Source organism: Callionymus lyra, chromosome 12 (genome assembly GCF_982586985.1).
Source record: "Callionymus lyra chromosome 12, fCalLyr1.hap1.1, whole genome shotgun sequence".
Lineage (NCBI taxonomy): Eukaryota > Metazoa > Chordata > Actinopteri > Syngnathiformes > Callionymidae > Callionymus > Callionymus lyra.
The window spans coordinates 3119763-3141692 of record NC_141829.1 but is presented as its reverse complement, the minus strand read 5'-3'; the positions used below and the strand labels follow the sequence as shown (position 1 = coordinate 3141692).

The following is a 21930-nucleotide window of genomic DNA, read 5'->3' as shown; positions in this document are numbered from 1 at the left end:
AGAGGAACAGGAGGAGCAGAGAGGAGCGAGCGAGTGAGGAGATGGAGGGATACAGGAGGAGAAGAGAGAGGAACAGGAGGAGCAGAGAGGAGCGAGTGAGTGAGGAGATGGAGGGCTACAGGAGAAGAGAGGAACAGTAGGAGAAGAGAGGAATAGAAGAAGAGAAAGGAACGGGAGGAGGAGAGAGGAACAGGGGGAGAAGAGAGAGGAACAGGAGGAGAAGAGAGGAATAGAAGAAGAGAGAGGAACAGGAGGAGAAGAGAGGAATAGAAGAAGAGAGAGGAACAGGAGGAGAAGAGAGAGGAACAGGAGGAGAAGAGAGAGGAACAGGAGGAGAAGAGAGAGGAACAGGAGGAGAAGAGAGAGGAACAGGAGGAGAAGAGAGAGGAACAGGAGGAGAAGAGAGAAGAACAGGAGGAGAAGAGAGAGGAACAGGAACAGAGGAGAAGAGAGAGGAACAGGAGGAGAAGAGAGAAGAACAGGAGGAGAAGAGAGAGGAACAGGAGGAGAAGAGAGAGGAACAGGAGGAGAAGAGAGAAGAACAGGAGGAGAAGAGAGAGGAACAGGAACAGAGGAGAAGAGAGAGGAACAGGAGGAGAAGAGAGAAGAACAGGAGGAGAAGAGAGAAGAACAGGAGGAGAAGAGAGAGGAACAGGAGGAGGAAAGAGAGGAACAGGAGGAGGAGAGAGAGGAACAGGAGGAGAAGAGAGGAACAGGAGGAGGAGAGAGAGGAACAGGAGGAGAAGAGAGGAATAGAAGAAGAGAGAGGAACAGGAGGAGGAGAGAGAGGAACAGGAGGAGAAGAGAGAGGAACAGGAGGAGAAGAGAGAGGAACAGGAGGAGAAGAGAGAGGAACAGGAGGAGAAGAGAGGAATAGAAGAAGAGATAAAAACAGGAGGAGAAGAGAGAGGAACAGGAGGAGAAGAGAGAGGAACAGGAGGAGAAGAGAGAAGAACAGGAGGAGAAGAGAGGAACAGGAACAGAGGAGAAGAACAGAAAACATACAAAGCTTCACATGATCATTCAAAACACTCATTATCTGGCTGTTGCATCACTGATGCCACTGGGAACCAGGTCTGGAAGCAAAGGAGCGAAGGAGGAAGAAGGAGAAGAAGAAGAAGGAGAAGAAGAAGAAGCTATTTAGGTCGTAAAGCACTTCAGGCTCAAGAGAAAGTTGGTCATTAAAAGAGATTTAAGGCTCGTGTTGTTTCACGAGAGTCTCAGCGTTTGTGCTCAAAGTTAATTAACACTTTCACGGTGGTGGTGGAGAAGAAGGAGGAGGAGGAGGAGGAGGAGGAGGAGGAGGAGGAGGAGGAGGAGGAGGAGAAGGAGAAGGAGGAGGAGAAGAAGAAGGAGAAGGAGGAGGAGGAGAAGAAGGAGAAGAAGAAGAAGAAGAAGGAGAAGGGGGAGGAGGAGAAGGAGGAGGAGAAGGAGAAGGAGGAGGAGGAGAAGAAGGAGAAGAAGAAGAAGGAGAAGGAGGAGGAGGAGAAGAAGGAGAAGAAGAAGAAGAAGAAGGAGAAGGAGGAGGAGGAGAAGAAGGAGAAGAAGAAGAAGAAGAAGGAGAAGGAGGAGGAGGGGGAGGAGGAGAAGGAGGGGGAGAAGGAGAAGGAGGAGGAGAAGGAGGAGAAGGAGAAGGAGGAGGAGGAGAAGAAGGAGAAGAAGAAGAAGGAGAAGGAGGAGGAGGAGAAGAAGGAGAAGAAGGAGAAGAATCAGAAGGAGGAGGAGGAGGAGGAGGAGGAGGAGGAGGAGGAGGAGGAGGAGGAGGAGGAGGAGGAGAAGGAGAAGAAGGAGAAGTCAACAACCTGTGACAACAGTTTCTTGACTTCATCGCACTTTCATGCAAAAGATCATCACGATTCTAAATATTATTTTGGGAAAAAAATGTAACTTTAAGAATAAAACTATCAACTTGACAATTACATTTTAATAATATTCACCATATTCATGTCAATTATTAGCAAACATCACTCATAACATTTGAACCAATATTTTATTATTATTTTTTATTATTTTTGGTTAATATAATCCAAAACAATATTAAGATACAATAAAAATGTAACACTTCTTCCCTGAAGGCTCTTTTGTTTCTGGCGCCCCCTACTGTAGAGTCAGCGCAAGAGCTCCTTGTTTCTTCAATCGCAACATCCGTGATTTAAACGTCATTTTATTACATTTTGATGTTGATTTGAATAGAAATCAAAGCGTCCACGTCTTCCCTCACACACACGTTTATTAAATATTTAAATAGTTTTCTCACGACTCAATAAAACTAAAGGTTTTTCAGTTTAAATGTTATTTTCCAGTGACAGACTCAACAATAATCGCACATTTGTTACGTCAACATAACTTAAATCAACATAAATCAACATAAATCAACATAAATCAACATAAATCACAGCTCAGAAAACAACACAAAGAGTCAAATCACCTTAAGACGTAGGACGGGCGCAGCAGACATGGATATCCCACCTGGTTGGCGAAGGCAAAAGCATCTTCCTGTGATGAAGAAAAGTAACAAAACACACTCATGTCAGCAGGAAGTGTGAGTAACTGTGTCTAAAGTTGTGTAACTGGACTTGAAACAACACAAACACTCAACATCAGCAACAGTGACGCAGAAAACAGATCTTAAGACGAGTGAAGGATTTATATCATCGAACTAAATGAAAAGTTTGAGGTGGAAAGAAAAACAAAAATCAATCACATCGACCACAACATGTACACAACATGTACACAACATGTACACAACATGTACACAACATGTACACAACATGTACACAACTCACATCAAATACACAAAAAGCTGTCACGAATCATCAGCCGAGAACATGGATAATAAAACGGCACAAAAGCTACAATCCTGGTGAAGTTCACGCGAGAACTGACATGGAAAAGTGCTGGAGAAAGACTTTTATCAGCCAGAAACGTATCTCATCCATCCTCATGATCCTCAAGATCCTCATGATCCTCATGATCCTCATGATCCTCAAGATCCTCATGATCCTCATGATCCTCATGATCCTCATGATCCTCATCCATCCTCATGATCCTCATGATCCTCATGATCCTCATCCATCCTCATCCATCCTCATGATCCTCATGATCCTCATGATCCTCATCCATCCTCATGATCCTCATCCATCTCATCCATCTCATCCATCCTCATGATCCTCATGATCCTCATGATCCTCATGATCCTCATGATCCTCATGATCCTCATGATCCTCATCCATCCTCATGATCCTCATCCATCCTCATCCATCCTCATGATCCTCATCCATCCTCATGATCCTCATGATCCTCATGATCCTCATGATCCTCATCCATCCTCATGATCCTCATCCATCCTCATCCATCCTCATGATCCTCATCCATCCTCATGATCCTCATCCATCCTTAACCATCTTTATCCATCCTGATGATCCTCATGATCCTCATGATCCTCATCCATCCTCATGATCCTCATCCATCCTCATGATCCTCATCCATCCTCATCCATCCTCATGATCCTCATCCATCCTCATGATCCTCATCCATCCTTAACCATCTTTATCCATCCTGATGATCCTCATGATCCTCATGATCCTCATCCATCCTCATCCATCCTCATCCATGCTCATCCATGCTCATCCATCCTCATGATCCTCATCCATCCTCATCAATCCTCATCCATCCTCATGATCCTCATCCATGCTCATCCATCCTCATCCATGCTCGTCCATCCTCATGATCCTCATCCATCCTCATGATCCTCATCCATGCTCATCCATCCTCATCCATGCTCGTCCATCCTCATGATCCTCATCCATCCTCATGATCCTCATCCATCCTCATCAATCCTCATGATCCTCATCCATATTTATCCATCCTCATGATCCTCATGATCCTCATCCATCCTCATCCATCCTCATGATCCTCATCCATCTTCATCCATCCTCATGATCCTCATCCATCTTCATCCATCCTCATGATCCTCATCCATCCTCATCCATCCTCATGATCCTCATCCATCCTCATCCATCCTCATGATCCTCATCCATCTTCATCCATCCTCATGATCCTCATCCATCCTCATCCATCCTCATGATCCTCATCCATCCTCATCCATCCTCATCCATCCTCATCCATCCTCATGGTCCCAAACATCTCACCACATTTATTATGATAAGACTTTGTTGTCCTGCTCCTGCAAACAGACCGTTCTGGAATGTTTTCTCGTCGAGTTATTATCATCAACTCATTTAGATTTGAGCCAAATTGTTCTGTTAGAATAAAAATGCCTTTGGTTTTGTGTTATTTATTATTAATTATTAATGCTAATCCAGCCCACTTTTACAGTAGATGACACTCAAACCCCTGTGGGAGCCAAGGTCACCAGCAGGCGATTTCACAGTTTGTCAACTTAAAAAATACTTGTTTTAAACTCTAAAGAGAATCACATCCATCCACAGCTCGTGGCTAACAGTGTTAGCGTCAGTCAGAGGTGGAACTAACACTTGATATCTTTGTGTGTGTTTGAGTTTCATAGATGTTTATCTATCTATAGAAGTAGAGTCAGAAACTTTATTGTCAGAGTTACATGTCGTTATATACGATTTATGACATTCTATGTTGGAGTGTTTTGAAATACATGAATGCTTCATGTCTGGAATGTTGTAAAGATGAATTCATGTACTTGAGGATTAATGTCTGAGGTGGAGTCGTTTTTATTAGTAATAAATATGTTTTATAATATATATATGAGATCAAACATCTTGTTTAGCATTGATATTTGTTTTTAGTATTTATTACTAGTTTAATAATAAAAACAACTTGTTAAAATATGCATCTTTTCTTTCCTTCTAATTTTTTCTTCTTGTCCCTTAAAATACTTGATCAAATAACTTGAAATAAAGCGTTTATTACATGTTTATTATTATTTACATGGTCTTATTGCAGTATTTGATTTGTTCCCAGTGGCATTTGACCTTTTTTTTTAACCCTGTAACTCCAGAATGTTTACATTTCTTTACCATTTATTAGATGGAAAAGGTTTTCATTCCACGACCCAGAAGATCAATATCCAAGTTCTTGATCAAAAGTGTGTTCGACGCTCAGTTTATTTTGACCCTCAGAGACATTTGTGCTCTTTTTCTAAATGCTGTGTTTATGTTTGTGGAGCTAAAGTTGTGGAATCATGGTTATCCATTATTAATGTGTGGCCTCACCAGCGAGCTGAGGGCCCTCCACGGGGCCTGGGCCACGCCGAGGTCGTCCAGGATCCCGGAGAAGACGGAGCGTTCCTCGGCTCGGTCGATCTGCACCGGCGACGTCCCGAGGATCTGGACTCCGCTGAGGTGCAGCGGGACCGCCAGGTTGTTGGGGATCTGACCTCCGACCGACACGATGCTCCCCGAGCAGCCCTGAGACGGAGGAGCAGACGTGAGAGGACATCATAGGAGGATGAAGAAGACGCTCCGTGGGGTCCTGGACCTCCTGCCACACACACACTGAGATTTACACTCGGAACCTGCAGACACTTTAGATAACTCTGCACACCAACCACAGCAGTTCATCACAGTTGCTCCTCGGCTGCACTTTATGTGTGTGTGTGTGTGTGTGTGTGTGTGTGTGTGTGTGTGTGTGTGTGTGTGTGTGTGTGTGTGTGTGTGTGTGTTTCAGAGCGACGAGGAAGTGTGTGTGTGTGTGTGTGTGTGTGTGTGTGTGTGTGTGTGTGTGTGTTTCGGAGTGACGAGGAAGTGTCTGTGTCTGAGGGACGAGGAAGTGTGTGTGTGTGTGTTTTTCGGAGCGACGAGGAAGTGTGTGTGTGTCTGAGGGACGAGGAAGTGTGTGTGTGTGTGTTTCAGAGGGACGAGGAAGTGTGTGTGTGTGTGTTTTTCGGAGCGACGAGGAAGTGTGTGTGTGTCTGAGGGACGAGGAAGTGTGTGTGTGTGTCTGAGGGACGAGGAAGTGTGTGTGTGTGTGTGTGTGTGTGTGTGTGTGTTTCGGAGCGACGAGGAAGTGTGTGTGTCTGAGGGTCGAGGAAGTGTGTGTGTGTGTGTTTTTCGGAGCGACGAGGAAGTGTGTGTGTGTGTGTTTCAGAGGGACGAGGAAGTGTGTGTGTGTGTGTTTCAGAGGGACGAGGAAGTGTGTGTGTTTCAGAGCGACAAGGAAGTGTGTGTGTGTGTGTTTCAGAGGGACGAGGAAGTGTGTGTGTGTGTGTGTGTTTCAGAGCGACGAGGAAGTGTGTGTGTGTGTGTGTGTGTGTGTGTGTGTGTGTGTGTTTCGGAGCGACAAGGAAGTGTGTGTGTGTCTGAGGGATGAGGATGTGTGTGTGTGTGTGTTTCAGAGCGACGAGGAAGTGTGTGTGTGTGTCTCCAGGAAGTGTGTGTGTGTGTGTGTGTGTGTGTGTGTGTGTGTGTTTCAGAGCGACGAGGAAGTGTGTGTGTGTGTGTGTGTGTGTCTCCAGGAAGTGTGTGAACCTCCTTTTATTAACAGTTTCTGCCCCTTTTTTTTTCCCAGTCAAGCGGCTCCTGGAGGAGTTGTGTTGCCATGACGATGCCAGGGTTGCATCTCTTCATTATTCATCGTCCGCTCTCTGCTGCTCCTGTCCAGAGTTTATCTCCACTCACATTCCATCTTTATCACACACACACACACGCACACACACACACACACACACACACGCACACACACGCACACACACGCACGCACACGCACGCACGCGCACGCACGCGCACGCACGCGCACGCACGCGCACGCGCACGCGCACGCGCACGCGCACGCACACGCACACGCACACGCACACGCACACGCACACGCACACGCGCACACACACACACACACACACACACACACACACACACACACACACACACACACACACACACACACACACACACACACACACACACACGGATCGATGCTCGCTGCACTTTTGTAAACAACAAAGCTCCACCTGCTGCAGAGAATGTAAAGTATCTCCGACACAAAGTGAGTTTAAATAAATTATTATCTCGTGCACAAGTTTTTCACTGACATTAGAATATTTAAAGATTTAACAGTTTAAATGTTCAAACCTTGAATTTCATTTATGAATTATTTTTTTTTTAAGCATTTATTATTTATTAGAATCATTATTAAATTATTAAATTAATTATTAAATTATTATTAAATTAGCATTTATTAGAATCCCTGAGGGATCAATAAAGTTTTACCTTACCTTACCTTACCTTAATAGTTTAGTTAAATAATCTTTATATTGACAGGATGGACTGTTTTTTATTTTAAAAAAAAGTTTAACATTTAATTTAGATAAAAAACCTGAATATTATATAAAAACATTTTATTTAACATTTTTTTTTACTCCTAGTCTTTTATAATCAATAAAAGAAAGAAGAACAATATTAAATGTGTATTTGTTTTATAATAATTAAAAGAATATAACTCTGTGTTTGTAAAAAAGAAAACAAATTAAATAATTATAATTCCAATGACTTAAAATATAATTAACAAACATGTATTATATGGAATTTAAAAGGCTACGAATTAAAAAATATTCGATTTATTTTATTTATTATTTATTAGATTTATTAACATTTATTTTTGAATAATTGAAATGAAAATATCAAACCTTAATTCATTTTGTAACATATTTTTTTTAATTAAATCATAATTATTATTCAAACTTTCAATATAGAAATTTTAAATTATTAAACGCTTTGTTGCTGAAAAAAGTAAATTAAAATAAATCTAAATTTGGTTGAATAAACTGATGGTCTAACAAGGAGTTGATGTTTAATAAGTAAGAACGAAAGTGTTTCTCTGGTCGTGACCCAGACGTCCGTGTCTGACCTCCTGTTGCGTGATGTCCAGGATGCGCTCCAGCGTCAGCTCCTCGAAGTACAGCCGGTCGCACTCGTCGAAGTCGGTGCTGACCGTCTCCGGGTTGTGGTTGACGACCACCGTCCTGCGGCCCATCTGCCTCAGCGCTCGGATGCTGGACACCGCACACCAGTCGAACTCCACGCTGCTCCCTGGTGGCCGGAGAGGGAAGGTGGAGCGTTTCAACTGACGCAAGGGTTCGAAGGTCAACTCACCGATGTGGTACGGCCCGCAGCCCAGAACCATGATGCCCTGGTCCGTGAACTCCAGGTCGTGCTCCTGAAGATGATCGTCACAATATTAATGTTTTATTGAATTTTCTCATAACTAAAGCTTTTTATTTTACATTTTTAAAAAGTAAGATTCCTTTGTTTTGAGTCGTTTTTACCCATTTTTATCTTGTTTTTAATTTTCTTCTTATTCAAATAAACTCTTATGAAACTTCTGGACCTTCTATCGTCTGCTGTGAACTAGAACCTTATTTCCTGAAGGAGATCAGAGATTAATAAAGTCTAAAAAAAAGAATTAAAAAAAAAAAACAACAACATTATAATAATAATAATAATAATAATAATAATAATAATAATAATAATAATAATAATAATAATAATAATAATCTCTATTTATATAGCGCCTTTCTAGACCAGTTTAGATGATTTTTAATATATTTATAATGAGTCTCTTGTGGTAAATTGTACTTCAAAATCAAAATAAGATTATTCATGTGATCACAAAAGAAGTACTTCAAATACTACTCACCTGTCCGTGGTACGTGCAGTACAGGTAGTTGGTCATCGCAGGATATTCTGCAGCTAAAGTGTCGATCTGTACGACAGGATCAGATGTTAAGATGTTTTTATCCACAACGACAACAACACAAGAAACTATATCAACAGATATCAGTCACATGTTGAAAAGGAAGAACAAGAGGAAGAAAAACTACTTTTACTTGTACAAAAACAACATAATAACTTCCTATTATTAGTGAGAAATGAAAAACACACAAAAGCCCTTTGAAAATACATATTTATTTATGCCTCGGATTCTTTTTCGACTCATTTCATGAAATTATTTCATTAATTTTACAGAGTAGTTGAAATTAAAAATTCATCATTTTGAAAAGTTGAAAAATGAACTATTTGAAAATATTAAATCTTTTGCTTTCAATTATTAAAAAAATGAGTTTCTAATATCAATAACTCAATATATTCGATTTGTAGTCTTTTTAAATGCAATATAAATGTTGTTAAATAACCAGACCAAACCAACAGAGCTCAGAGCCACTGGATCAAACCTGTAGCTAATCATGTGATCAGTCATGTGACCATGAAGTATTGAATTTAGACGATCATTGATTATTGGAATTAGAATATTAAACTATGTCTTAAAAAATGTCATTCATTTTGAAACATTTTTACTGATTTAATTTGATTATTACACAAGAACAAATACAACATTTCGATACATCAATTATTTAATTAAATTATTAGAAAAAACAAGTTTAAAATGTTAAATATAGTATACTAGAAGTTAGTATCATCAGGATAGTGTACGTACTAACTAGTAACTAATCCTCCACAGATAGTATGTCTCAAACATACTTCTCTTAGTATACTAGAAGTTAGTATCATCAGGATAGTGTACGTACTAACTAGTAACTAATCCTCCACAGATAGTATGTCTCAAACATACTTCTCTTAGTATACTAGAAGTTAGTATCATCAGGATAGTGTACGTACTAACTAGTAACTAATCCTCCACAGATAGTATGTCTCAAACATACTTCTCTTAGTATACTAGAAGTTAGTATCATCAGGATAGTGTACGTACTAACTAGTAACTAATCCTCCACAGATAGTATGTCTCAAACATACTTCTCTTATTATACTAGAAGTAAGTATCATCAGGATAGTGTACGTACTAACTAGTAACTAATCCTCCACAGATAGTATGTCTCAAACATACTTCTCTTAGTATACTAGAAGTTAGTATCATCAGGATAGTGTACGTACTAACTAGTAACTAATCCTCCACAGATAGTATGTCTCAAACATACTACTCTTAGTATACTTGAAGTTAGTATGCATCAGGATAGTGTACGTACTAACTAGTAACTAATCCTCCACAGATAGTATGTCTCAAACATACTACTCTTAGTATACTTGAAGTTAGTATCATCAGGATAGTGTACGTACTAACTGGTAACTAATCCTCCACAGATAGTATGTCTCAAACATACTACTCTTAGTATACTTGAAGTTAGTATGCATCAGGATAGTGTACGTACTAACTAGTAACTAATCCTCCACAGATAGTATGTCTCAAACATACTTCTCTTAGTATACTAGAAGTAAGTATGCATCAGGATAGTGTACGTACTAACTAGTAACTAATCCTCCACAGATAGTATGTCTCAAACATACTTCTCTTAGTATACTAGAAGTAAGTATGCATCAGGATAGTGTACGTACTAACTAGTAACTAATTCTCCACAGATAGTTTGTTTCAAATCAAACTCTGCTGCTACACACTAAACGGAAATCACATGACAGCTTCTTCTTCTACTACTATTTAACGATGTTTCAACCAGCTGTTTGAACGCTATCGCCACCTGCTGGCAGCACGTATTGCAACTTTGGAAAAAGAAATAAAGAAAAAATATGAGAATCTAAATATTCGCGAGATATTTAAGTTGGTATCAGCAGCAAAGACGTGTTTATCCTCCTACTGCTGCTGAAAATACACCTGTAAGTATATGAATATATATGCATTTATATATGACGTAACTTCCGTTTAAAACGTCACTAAGATGGAGCTGTTTAGTGTGGTTAGTGTCCATTGAACCATGCTCAGTTTTGTGGGCGTGTTAGTACGCCAATTTAGTGTGCATGGTGCACAAAATTTCGCTTAACTTAACTTAACTTTAACTTTTAGTACGCTAGTATGCGATTTGAGACACAGCACTTGTAGAGATAATAGGTTTATCTATAATAATGCAGCACAAACAGGATTGGTTAAATCTCCGATCATGAATCAACAAGACTCACCTGTTTGACCCAGGGTCTAATGCCGTGGGAGTGTCTGAGCTCTCGAGCCGCCGCCTCCTCGTAGCCCAGGATCTGCCCGACCTGCCTGTCGGAGAAACCGTCTTGCTTTGCTTTGAGCAGCAGCTCTTTGGGAACCGAGACGCTGTGAAGAGACGCAACTTTAAGTAAGGTTTAAATAATGCAAATGAACATCAGCGACAAGCGTTAAACACACACACACACACACACACACACACACACACACACACACACACACACACACGCTGGCGGCCTGTTCTTCCGGTGGCGTCTTCACGTTGAAGTTCGGCTCAGAGCAGGACGGCTCGACGAGGGATTAAGTCGGGACAGGAAAGCGAGCTCGCGGCGATCGATAACACGTCGACAAACACGCCGCCGAGGTTCCTGAGCCGCCGCCTGGCAAGTGCAGCCATTTAAAACACATCCAGTCAATAGAGCTTTAATGAGGGCCCGTGGGGTTCCACCCAGAATAGTCACACAAACAGAGGCAATTTGAGGCCAAATGTAAAAACAAATTGCTTCTATTTCTTTAAGATTTTTTTTTTTGTTTGCTAAACTCTGGAAGAATCGGCGTCTGCGGAGAATATTGATCGGATCAATGTTTCATGAGAGACACAGAAGGTTCGGACGAGTCGAAAAACAAGATGTTCAAAACAAAGGATGAATAACAATCAACACTTAAGAAAACATGTCTTCCTCGAACAAACTCTGACTCTAAAAAAAAACATTTAGGGAACATTATTGATCGTGACGTTCATAACATGAGACACACGTGTAGCTACAGTTGTTAACTAGCTAAGCTAGCATAACTTTCTAGACACATCTGACCTGTAAGAGAATATATTTGCATACCTTAAGGATTAAACCATATTAACATTATTCTTTATATTATATACTAAAATATACCATGAAAATATAAAGGTTATTTAATATCAAAACTTTCCTCGGAATGATGCAGCTAACACTGTTGTTGACGAGCTAAGCTAGCATAACTTTCAAGACACATCTGACCTGTAAGAGAATATATTTTCATACCTTAAGGATTAAACCATATTAACATTATTCTTTATATTATATTTTAAAATATACCATGAAATATGAGGGTTATTTAATATCAAAACTTCACTTCATAATGATGCAGCTAACACTGTTGTCGACGAGCTAAGCTAACAAATATAGCATAGAAATAAATATGTTAAATGTATTTATTACACATGTGCCCTTTAAAAGAATACATTTTTAAAGCTTAAACATTAAAACATCACTTACATAATTAATTTTATATTTGCTCAAGTTGGTTTTAAATTTAAACTTGTCCTCATAATGATGCAGCGAACACCGTTGTTGACGCGCTAAGCTAACAATTGTAATAATTAGTTTAAAATAAATCTTATTTAAGACACATGTCACCTGTTAAATAACACATTTTCTTACCTTAAGCATAAATCCTTAATAACAATATCCTTTTTATACGTGTTTTTATGTCTTTTCTAAAACTTCACCTCAGAATGATGCAGCTAACACTGTTGTCGACGAGCTAAGCTAACAAATATAATATAGAAATAAATGTTATAAATATTTATTACACATGTGCCCTTTAAAATAATACATTTATACAGCTACACAATATTTACATTATCATTTTTATATGTGATCAAGTTTTGTTTTAAATTAAAACTTCAGAATGATGCAGCTAACACTGTTGTGGACGAGCTAAGCTAACTAGTATGACATCCAAATAAATATATATCATTTAAAATAATACATTTTTATGGCTTAAACATTAAAACAATATTTTCATAATCAATTGTATATGTGGTCAAGTTTTGTTTTAAATGAATGATGATTAAATATGATACACTAACCAGTTTAAATATGATAAACTAACCAGTTTAAATATGATAAACTAACCAGTTTAAATATGATAAACTAACCAGTTTAAATATGATAAACTAACCAGTTTAAATATGATAAACTAACCAGTTTAAATATGATAAACTAACCAGTTTAAATATGATCAATAACACAAGTGATGAAGAATATATTTTTAGACATAAATCCAGATAATAAATAGAATAATTGGTCATTTGTTACCAAAACACGACAGTGTCGTAGCTGAGCTTCCGTCACAATATCATCCAGATTAAAATATATTTTGACGATAGAGTTGAGCCAAAATGATAAATCATTGAATTAAAACTATTAGTTGTATTAAATAATATAAATATATATAATAGAATATAAAATTAAACTAAACTATAAAGAATTCAAACTTAAAATACTATCCAGGGCATGATTTTGAATAAAGAAGTTCATATAAATGTTGATAAACAATATAATTTATTAAATACATTTGTAAAACCCTTGACTTGGACCAGTTCAGAACCAGAACCAGCCACATGTGCAGAAGGAGGCAGAACTTCCTCAAACACCTGGACACGCTCAGCAGCAGCAGGTTCTGGCTCAGCTCTGCCAGACGCTGATGAAATATTGAGCAGAGAGTGAGATCAGCAGGTGATGCAGTCGTGACTCATGTTTGATTCCAGGCGTCGAGACCAGAGAGAGTTTGTTTGTGCTTTGAGTTAAAGGTTAATCAAGTAAATCACTGGCGACTGAACATTCAATGGTAGAAATACATTTAAAAAATGTTTAACAAATGCTTCAACGCACGAGTAGAACTAAACTTCAGCTTCAACACAAGAGAAGAACAAAACTTTAGCTTCAACGCACGAGTAGAACAAATCTTTAGCTTCAACGCACGAGTAGAACAAAACTTTAGCTTCAACGCACGAGTAGAACAAAACTTTAGCTTCAACGCACGAGTAGAACAAAACTTTAGCTTCAACGCACGAGTAGAACAAAACTTCATCTTCAACACAAGAGACGAACAAAACTTTAGCTTCAACGCACGAGTAGAACAAAACTTCATCTTCAACACAAGAGACGACAGAAAACTTCAGCTTCAACACAAGAGTAGAACAAAACTTCAGCTTCAACACAAGAGTAGAACAAAACTTCAGCTTCAACACAAGAGTAGAACAAAACTTTAGCTTCAACACAAGAGTAGAACAAAACTTCAGCTTCAACACAAGAGTAGAACAGAACTTCAGCTTCAACACACGAGAAGAACAAAACTTTAGCTTCAACACAAGAGTAGAACAAAACTTTAGCTTCAACACAAGAGTAGAACAAAACTTCATCTTCAACACAAGAGTAGAACAAAACTTCAGCTTCAACACACGTGAAGAACAAAACTTTAGCTTCAACACAAGAGAAGAACAAAACTTCAGCTTCAACACACGAGAAGAACAAAACTTTAGCTTCAACACAAGAGAAGAACAAAACTTTAGCTTCAACACAAGAGAAGAACAAAACTTCAGCTTCAACGCATGAGAAGAACAAAACTTCAGCTTCAACACAAGAGAAGAACAAAACTTCAGCTTCAACACACGAGAAGAACAAAACTTTAGCTTCAACACAAGAGAAGAACAAAACTTAAGCTTCAACACAAGAGAAGAACAAAACTTCAGCATCTAAACACGAGAAGAACAAAACTTAAGCTTCAACACACGAGAAGAACAAAACTTCAGCTTCAACACAAGAGAAGAACAAAACTTCAGCTTCAACACACGAGAAGAACAAAACTTTATCTTCAACACACGAGTAGAACAAAACTTTAGCTTCAACACAAGAGAAGAACAAAACTTTAGCTTCAACACAAGAGAAGAACAAAACTTCAGCATCTAAACACGAGAAGAACAAAACTTAAGCTTCAACACACGAGAAGAACAAAACTTCAGCTTCAACACAAGAGAAGAACAAAACTTCAGCTTCAACACACGAGAAGAACAAAACTTTAGCTTCAATACACGAGTAGAACAAAACTTTAGCTTCAACGCATGAGAAGAACAAAACTTCAGCTTCAACACAAGAGAAGAACAAAACTTTAGCTTCAACGCATGAGAAGAACAAAACTTCAGCTTCAACACAAGAGAAGAACTAAACTTCAGCTTCAACACAAGAGTAGAACTAAACTTCAGCTTCAACGCATGAGAAGAACAAAACTTCAGCTTCAAAACACAAGAAGAACAAAACTTCAGCTTCAACACAAGAGAAGAACTAAACTTCAGCTTCAACGCATGAGAAGAACAAAACTTCAGCTTCAACGCATGAGAAGAACAAAACTTCAGCTTCAAAACACAAGAAGAACAAAACTTCAGCTTCAACACAAGAGAAGAACAAAACTTCAGCTTCAACACACGAGAAGAACAAAACGTTAGCTTCAACACAAGAGAAGAACAAAACTTTAGCTTCAACACAAGAGAAGAACAAAACTTTAGCTTCAACACAAGAGAAGAACAAAACTTCAGCTTCAACGCAAGAGAAGAACAAAACTTCAGCTTCAACACAAGAGAAGAACAAATCTTCAGCTTCAACACAAGAGAAGAACAAAACTTCAGCTTCAACACACGAGAAGAACAAAACGTTAGCTTCAACACAAGAGAAGAACAAAACTTTAGCTTCAACACAAGAGAAGAACAAAACTTTAGCTTCAACACAAGACAAGAACAAAACTTCAGCTTCAACGCAAGAGAAGAACAAAACTTCAGCTTCAACACAAGAGAAGAACAAATCTTCAGCTTCAACACAAGAGAAGAACAAAACTTCAGCTTCAACACACGAGAAGAACAAAACGTTAGCTTCAACACAAGAGAAGAACAAAACTTTAGCTTCAACACAAGAGAAGAACAAATCTTCAGCTTCAACCCAAGAGAAGGACAAAACTTCAGCTTCAACACACGAGAAGAACAAAACTTTAGCTTCAACACAAGAGAAGAACAAAACTTTAGCTTCAACACAAGAGAAGAACAAAACTTCAGCTTCAACACAAGAGAAGAACAAAACTTCAGCTTCAACGCACGAGAAGAACAAAACTTCAGCTTCAACGCATGAGAAGAACAAAACTTTAGCTTCAAAACACAAGAAGAACAAAACTTCACCTCTTGTAGTTGGTCAGGTGTTTCTCCAGCTCTGTGATCCCCCGGAGTTTGTGGAGGAACCATTTATCTATGGCTGTCAGATGATGGATCTGATCCACACTCACCCCCCCGTGAAGAGCCTGGACCACAAACATGGACCACAAACATTGTTGGCACCAGAATCATCAGATCTCAACATATCATCGTTTTGATATTTACTTGTATATTTACTTGTAGATTAGAGTATATATAAGTATATGTTTATTATAGTATTTCAATGACACAACATTCATTTTACATGGAAAATGTTGACATTTTTTGGGGGAACAATTGAATTCAAAAGATTTTTATGCAGTTAAATTATATATTTTCAAAACCTCAAAAATTAATTTTCTTTGTTTTTTTTTTTTAACTAAACTTAATCATAGTGAAAATGTTATACATGTTGATCTTGAATTTAAAAGAGCAAAAATTAAAAAAATAATAATTTCTAAATTCACTCATTTTATTAGTAGAGATGGAATATTAAACCATTTGTAAAAACATATCTATTTGATTCCTTTTTAATCACATTTTTCCTTTTTTAAATCTTTCAATATAGACTTTTTTTACGCAATAATTATTATATATTCTATATTAAGTCTAAATAAAAAAGAAAACAATAAAACATTTGATTTAATTTGTGTACAAAAAATAATATTTTTTTATTCAATTATTAAAAAACAGTTCGACATTTAATTCCAAAACTTCACTTTTTTTTCTAAATATTAATATGTCATATGTTGTTCCATACGTTATAATAATTTAACCAAACTTTCATCAGTCACGTGATCGTGTAATATTTCATTTACAACAAAAAAACAAGTATTTTAATTACAATTTCAGACTATTTGCAAAAACATGTCATTTCATTTGAAAATGTGGAATTATTTTTCAATTTAATTACTCAATAAACAACAATTTAATTCTTAATATGTCACTGGTGTATCGGAGCGTGTGGCGTGTTGTCGGCTCACCTTGGCGATGGAGAACACGCGTGTGCTGGACGGCACGACCAGATCCTGCACCAGGTCCTGCGTGAGCGACCATTCTTTCTTGAGCGGCAGCCGCGGCACGAAGCCGTCCACGGAGGGATGACACATCCTGAGGGCCTTCTGCATGCTCTCCTCGAAGGTGCGTCCGACCGCCATCACCTGAGACACGGCACAGTGAGCCGGACCGACCCGACCCGACCCGACCCGACCCGACCCGACCCGACCCGACCCGACCCGCTCCACCCACCTCGCCCACGCTCTTCATGGCGCTGCCGATCTCCCGGGACATGCCCTGGAAGCGGTCCAGGTCCCAGCGCGGGATCTTGGTGACGATGTAGTCCAGGCTGGGCTCGAAGCAGGCCGTGGTCTTCTCCGACACGGCGTTCTTGATCTCGGGGAGGGGGATCCCCAGGGCCAGCTTGGCCGCCACGAACGCCAGGGGGTACCTGGAGGAGCAGAGATGTTAGGATGAGGACCATCATGAGGACCATCATGTCGCTCTCTCACCCGGTGGCTTTGGAGGCGAGCGCGGAGCTCCTGGAAAGGCGGGCGTTGACCTCGATGATGCAGTACTCCAGGGAGGCCGGGTGCAGCGCGTACTGGATGTTGCACTCGCCCACGATGCCGAGGTGCCGGACCACCTTGATGGCGGTCTCGCGGAGCATGTGGTACTCCTCGTTGGACAGAGTCTGACTCGGCGCCACCACGATGGAGTCGCCTGGAGAAGAACCAGGAGATTTTTCAACTCGACATAAAAATAAAACACAATGAAATTAAACTGAAAAATAACAACGATTACTTTTATGAAGTCTTTCTATGGTTTGTTAGAAACTCTCGTCACTTTAGTTTTAGTACATTTATTACATTCCTCCTGAAAATGAGTCTCAAAGTAAATAAAGAAAAGGCACAAATGTATTAATCAAAACAAAAATCTATTAATATCCTAAGAATTTGACTGTAAAGTAATTATATAATTATAGTAGTTTGGTTGGAATAGATTTTTATCCTCCCATCGTATTTATTTATTCATCTTCTCTATGTGTTTAATCATTTATTTATTTACTTATTTGTTTACTCATTTATTTGTTTATTTACTAATTTTGTCATTTATTTATTTACTTATTTGTTTACTCATTTATTTGTTTATTTACTAATTTTGTCATTTATTTATTAACTCACTTGTTTATTTACTCATTTATTTGTTTATTTACTAATTTTGTCATTTATTTATTTTACTCATTTTGTCATTTATTTATTTACTCACTTGTTTATTTACTCATTTTGTCATTTATTTATTTACTCACTTGTTTATTTACTCATTTATTTGTTTATTTACTCATTTTGTCATTTATTTATTTACTCACTTATTTGTTTACTCATTTATTTGTTTATTTACTCATTTATTTGTTTATTTACTCATTTTGTCATTTATTTATTTACTCACTTATTTGTTTACTCATTTATTTGTTTATTTACTAATTTTGTCATTTATTTATTTACTTATTTGTTTACTCATTTATTTGTTTATTTACTAATTTTGTCATTTATTTATTTTACTCATTTTGTCATTTATTTATTTACTCACTTGTTTATTTACTCATTTTGTCATTTATTTATTTACTCACTTGTTTATTTACTCATTTATTTGTTTATTTACTCATTTTGTCATTTATTTATTTACTCACTTGTTTATTTACTCATTTATTTGTTTATTTACTCATTTTGTCATTTATTTATTTACTCACTTATTTGTTTACTCATTTATTTGTTTATTTACTAATTTTGTCATTTATTTATTTACTCACTTGTTTATTTACTCATTTATTTGTTTATTTACTCATTTTCTCATTTATTTATTTACTCACTTGTTTATTTACTCATTTATTTGTTTATTTACTCATTTTCTCATTTATTTATTTACTCACTTGTTTATTTACCCATTTTCTCATTTATTTATTTACTCACTTGTTTATTTACTCATTTATTTGTTTATTTACTCATTTTTTAATTTTATTTATTATCTTTACAGAACCGCTTCATCCAATAATCTATTCTATTCTTAAATATTATGTGTAAAAGAATTTAAGACGTTTTGAAAAATAGTTTTTTTATGATCGTATGTTCAGAAATATTCATTTTAAACATCAAAATATAAGTTTATTGTGATTAAGAAAAAAATAAAATGAAGTATAACATCAACTTTAAATCAATTATAAATTCTATTTCTACATCGTTTAATTGACAAATGACATGATTTGAATCATTAAAATTAACAGTTAATGTGATTTTTATTGCGTCACGACGACACATTATTGTCTGAGATTTTAAACGTTCTTGTTCTTCGTCAACAATCGAAGTTTCGTCGTCAGTTTCTGTCGGATTCACACGTAACCGACGATAAAGGGTCACGTGAGGTTCTGGTACCGGTGTGGATGCCGAGCGGGTCGAAGTTCTCCATGTTGCAGACGGTCACGCAGTTGTCGGCGACGTCTCTGACGACCTCGTACTCGACCTCCTTCCAGCCCAGCAGAGACTTCTCCACCAGGATCTGACGGCTCATCGCCAGAGCCTGGAAACAAACATCAGAATTCTAACTCACAGTCCAGTCAAGATTTAGTAGATTTACTGAGTTTTCTGACACTCGAGTTTTCAATGAGTTACAAGATTTGTTTTTTAATATATATATATATATATTTTTTCTTTTCTTTATATTAATGGATTCATATTGAAACTGTGTTTGTGTATAAAATATTAAAAATTACAATTAATTTCCTGTAATCTATAGTTTCCCAAATATATTTTCTTAGTAATAATAACAAATCATTAAGTAAATCATTTGTTATCATAAATTCTGTTCATCTTCAACATTTTCTTCTCGTTTTCTTTTGTGTTTCTTTCTCTTCTTGGTTCGTAATAAAAACTTCTCTCAAAGCGACTCGTCTTTTCACCGTTATATTGAGACACAATTTTACAAAGAAGCACAAACATCCAAACACTCTTGAAACTCACAGTCAACTCAATATTTAGTAGATTTACTGAGTTTTCTGACACTATTCAGTCGAGTTTTCAATGAGATTTGTTTTCTTATATATATATATTTATTTATTTTTGCTTTTCTTTATATTAATGGATTCATATTGAAACTGTGTTCGTGTATAAATATTAAAAATTACAATTAATTTCCTGTAATCTATAGTTTCCCAAATATATTTTATTATTGTTATAATAACAAATCATTACCTAAATCATTTGTTATCATTAAATTCTGTTCAACCTTTTCTTCTTGTTTTTTTTGTCTTTCTTTCTCTTCTTGGTTTGAACACACTTGTTCACACACTTGTTCACACACTTGTTCACACACTCGTTCACACACTCGTTCACACACTCGTTCACACACTCGTTCACACACTCGTTCACACACTCGTTCACACACCTGTTCACACACCTGTTCACACACTTGTTCACACACTTGTTCACACACCTGTTCACACACTTGTTCACACACTTGTTCACACACTTGTTCACACACTTGTTCACACACCTGTTCACACACCTGTTCACACACCTGTTCACACACCTGTTCACACACTTGTTCACACACTTGTTCACACACTTGTTCACACACTTGTTCACACACCTGTTCACACACCTGTTCACACACCTGTTCACACACTTGTTCACACACTTGTTCACACACTTGTTCACACACTTGTTCACACACCTGTTCACACACCTGTTCACACACCTGTTCACACACTTGTTCACACACTTGTTCACACACTTGTTCACACACCTGTTCATACACCTGTTCATACACTTGTTCACACACCTGTTCATACACCTGTTCACACACTTGTTCACACACTTGTTCACACACTTGTTCACACACCTGTTCACACACTTGTTCACACACTTGTTCACACACCTGTTCACACACCTGTTCACACACCTGTTCACACACTTGTTCACACACTTGTTCACACACTTGTTCACACACTTGTTCACACACCTGTTCACACACTTGTTCACACACTTGTTCACACACTTGTTCACACACTTGTTCACACACTTGTTCACACACTTGTTCACACACCTGTTCACACACCTGTTCACACACCTGTTCACACACTTGTTCACACACTTGTTCACACACTTGTTCACACACTTGTTCACACACCTGTTCACACACCTGTTCACACACCTGTTCACACACTTGTTCACACACTTGTTCACACACTTGTTCACACACTTGTTCACACACCTGTTCACACACCTGTTCACACACCTGTTCACACACTTGTTCACACACTTGTTCACACACTTGTTCACACACTTGTTCACACACCTGTTCACACACCTGTTCACACACCTGTTCACACACTTGTTCACACACTTGTTCACACACTTGTTCACACACTTGTTCACACACCTGTTCACACACCTGTTCACACACCTGTTCACACACTTGTTCACACACTTGTTCACACACTTGTTCACACACTTGTTCACACACCTGTTCACACACTTGTTCACACACTTGTTCACACACTTGTTCACACACTTGTTCACACACTTGTTCACACACTTGTTCACACACCTGTTCATACACTTGTTCACACACCTGTTCACACACCTTTTCACACACTTGTTCACACCTGTTCACACACTTGTTCACACACTTGTTCACACACCTGTTCACACACCTGTTCACACACCTGTTCACACACCTGTTCACACACCTGTTCACACACTTGTTCACACACTTGTTCACACACTTGTTCACACACTTGTTCACACACTTGTTCACACACCTGTTCACACACCTGTTCACACACCTGTTCACACACTTGTTCACACACTTGTTCACACACTTGTTCACACACCTGTTCATACACCTGTTCATACACTTGTTCACACACCTGTTCATACACCTGTTCACACACTTGTTCACACACTTGTTCACACACTTGTTCACACACCTGTTCACAC

At 38.0% G+C, this 21930-nt stretch overlaps 1 protein-coding gene and 1 long non-coding RNA gene across 4 annotated transcripts in view; one reads left to right on the top strand and one right to left on the bottom strand.

The window, feature by feature from the left end:
* cps1 (carbamoyl-phosphate synthase 1, mitochondrial) overlaps nt 1-21930 on the bottom strand; it is a 97584-nt gene that overhangs the window by 49022 nt on the left and 26632 nt on the right. For all 3 annotated transcript variants that reach the window (XR_015713146.1, XR_015713145.1, XM_087803446.1), the window contains 11 exons: nt 19366-19510; nt 17449-17659; nt 17189-17387; nt 16924-17100; nt 15929-16047; nt 10911-11052; nt 8623-8688; nt 8079-8142; nt 7834-8015; nt 5208-5402; nt 2429-2496 (listed from right to left, as the gene is read on the bottom strand). Coding sequence is in view for 1 of the 3 variants with exons in the window: in XM_087803446.1 (XP_087659572.1) it covers nt 2429-2496; nt 5208-5402; nt 7834-8015; nt 8079-8142; nt 8623-8688; nt 10911-11052; nt 15929-16047; nt 16924-17100; nt 17189-17387; nt 17449-17659; nt 19366-19510 (1568 nt within the window). In the remaining 2 variants the exon portion in view is untranslated. The remainder of the gene's footprint in view (nt 1-2428; nt 2497-5207; nt 5403-7833; nt 8016-8078; nt 8143-8622; nt 8689-10910; nt 11053-15928; nt 16048-16923; nt 17101-17188; nt 17388-17448; nt 17660-19365; nt 19511-21930) is intronic.
* Nucleotides 5399-6686, top strand: LOC148068004 (uncharacterized). The gene is made up of 2 exons (XR_015713147.1): nt 5399-5727; nt 5789-6686. It is a non-coding gene; the product is annotated as an uncharacterized LOC148068004 (long non-coding RNA).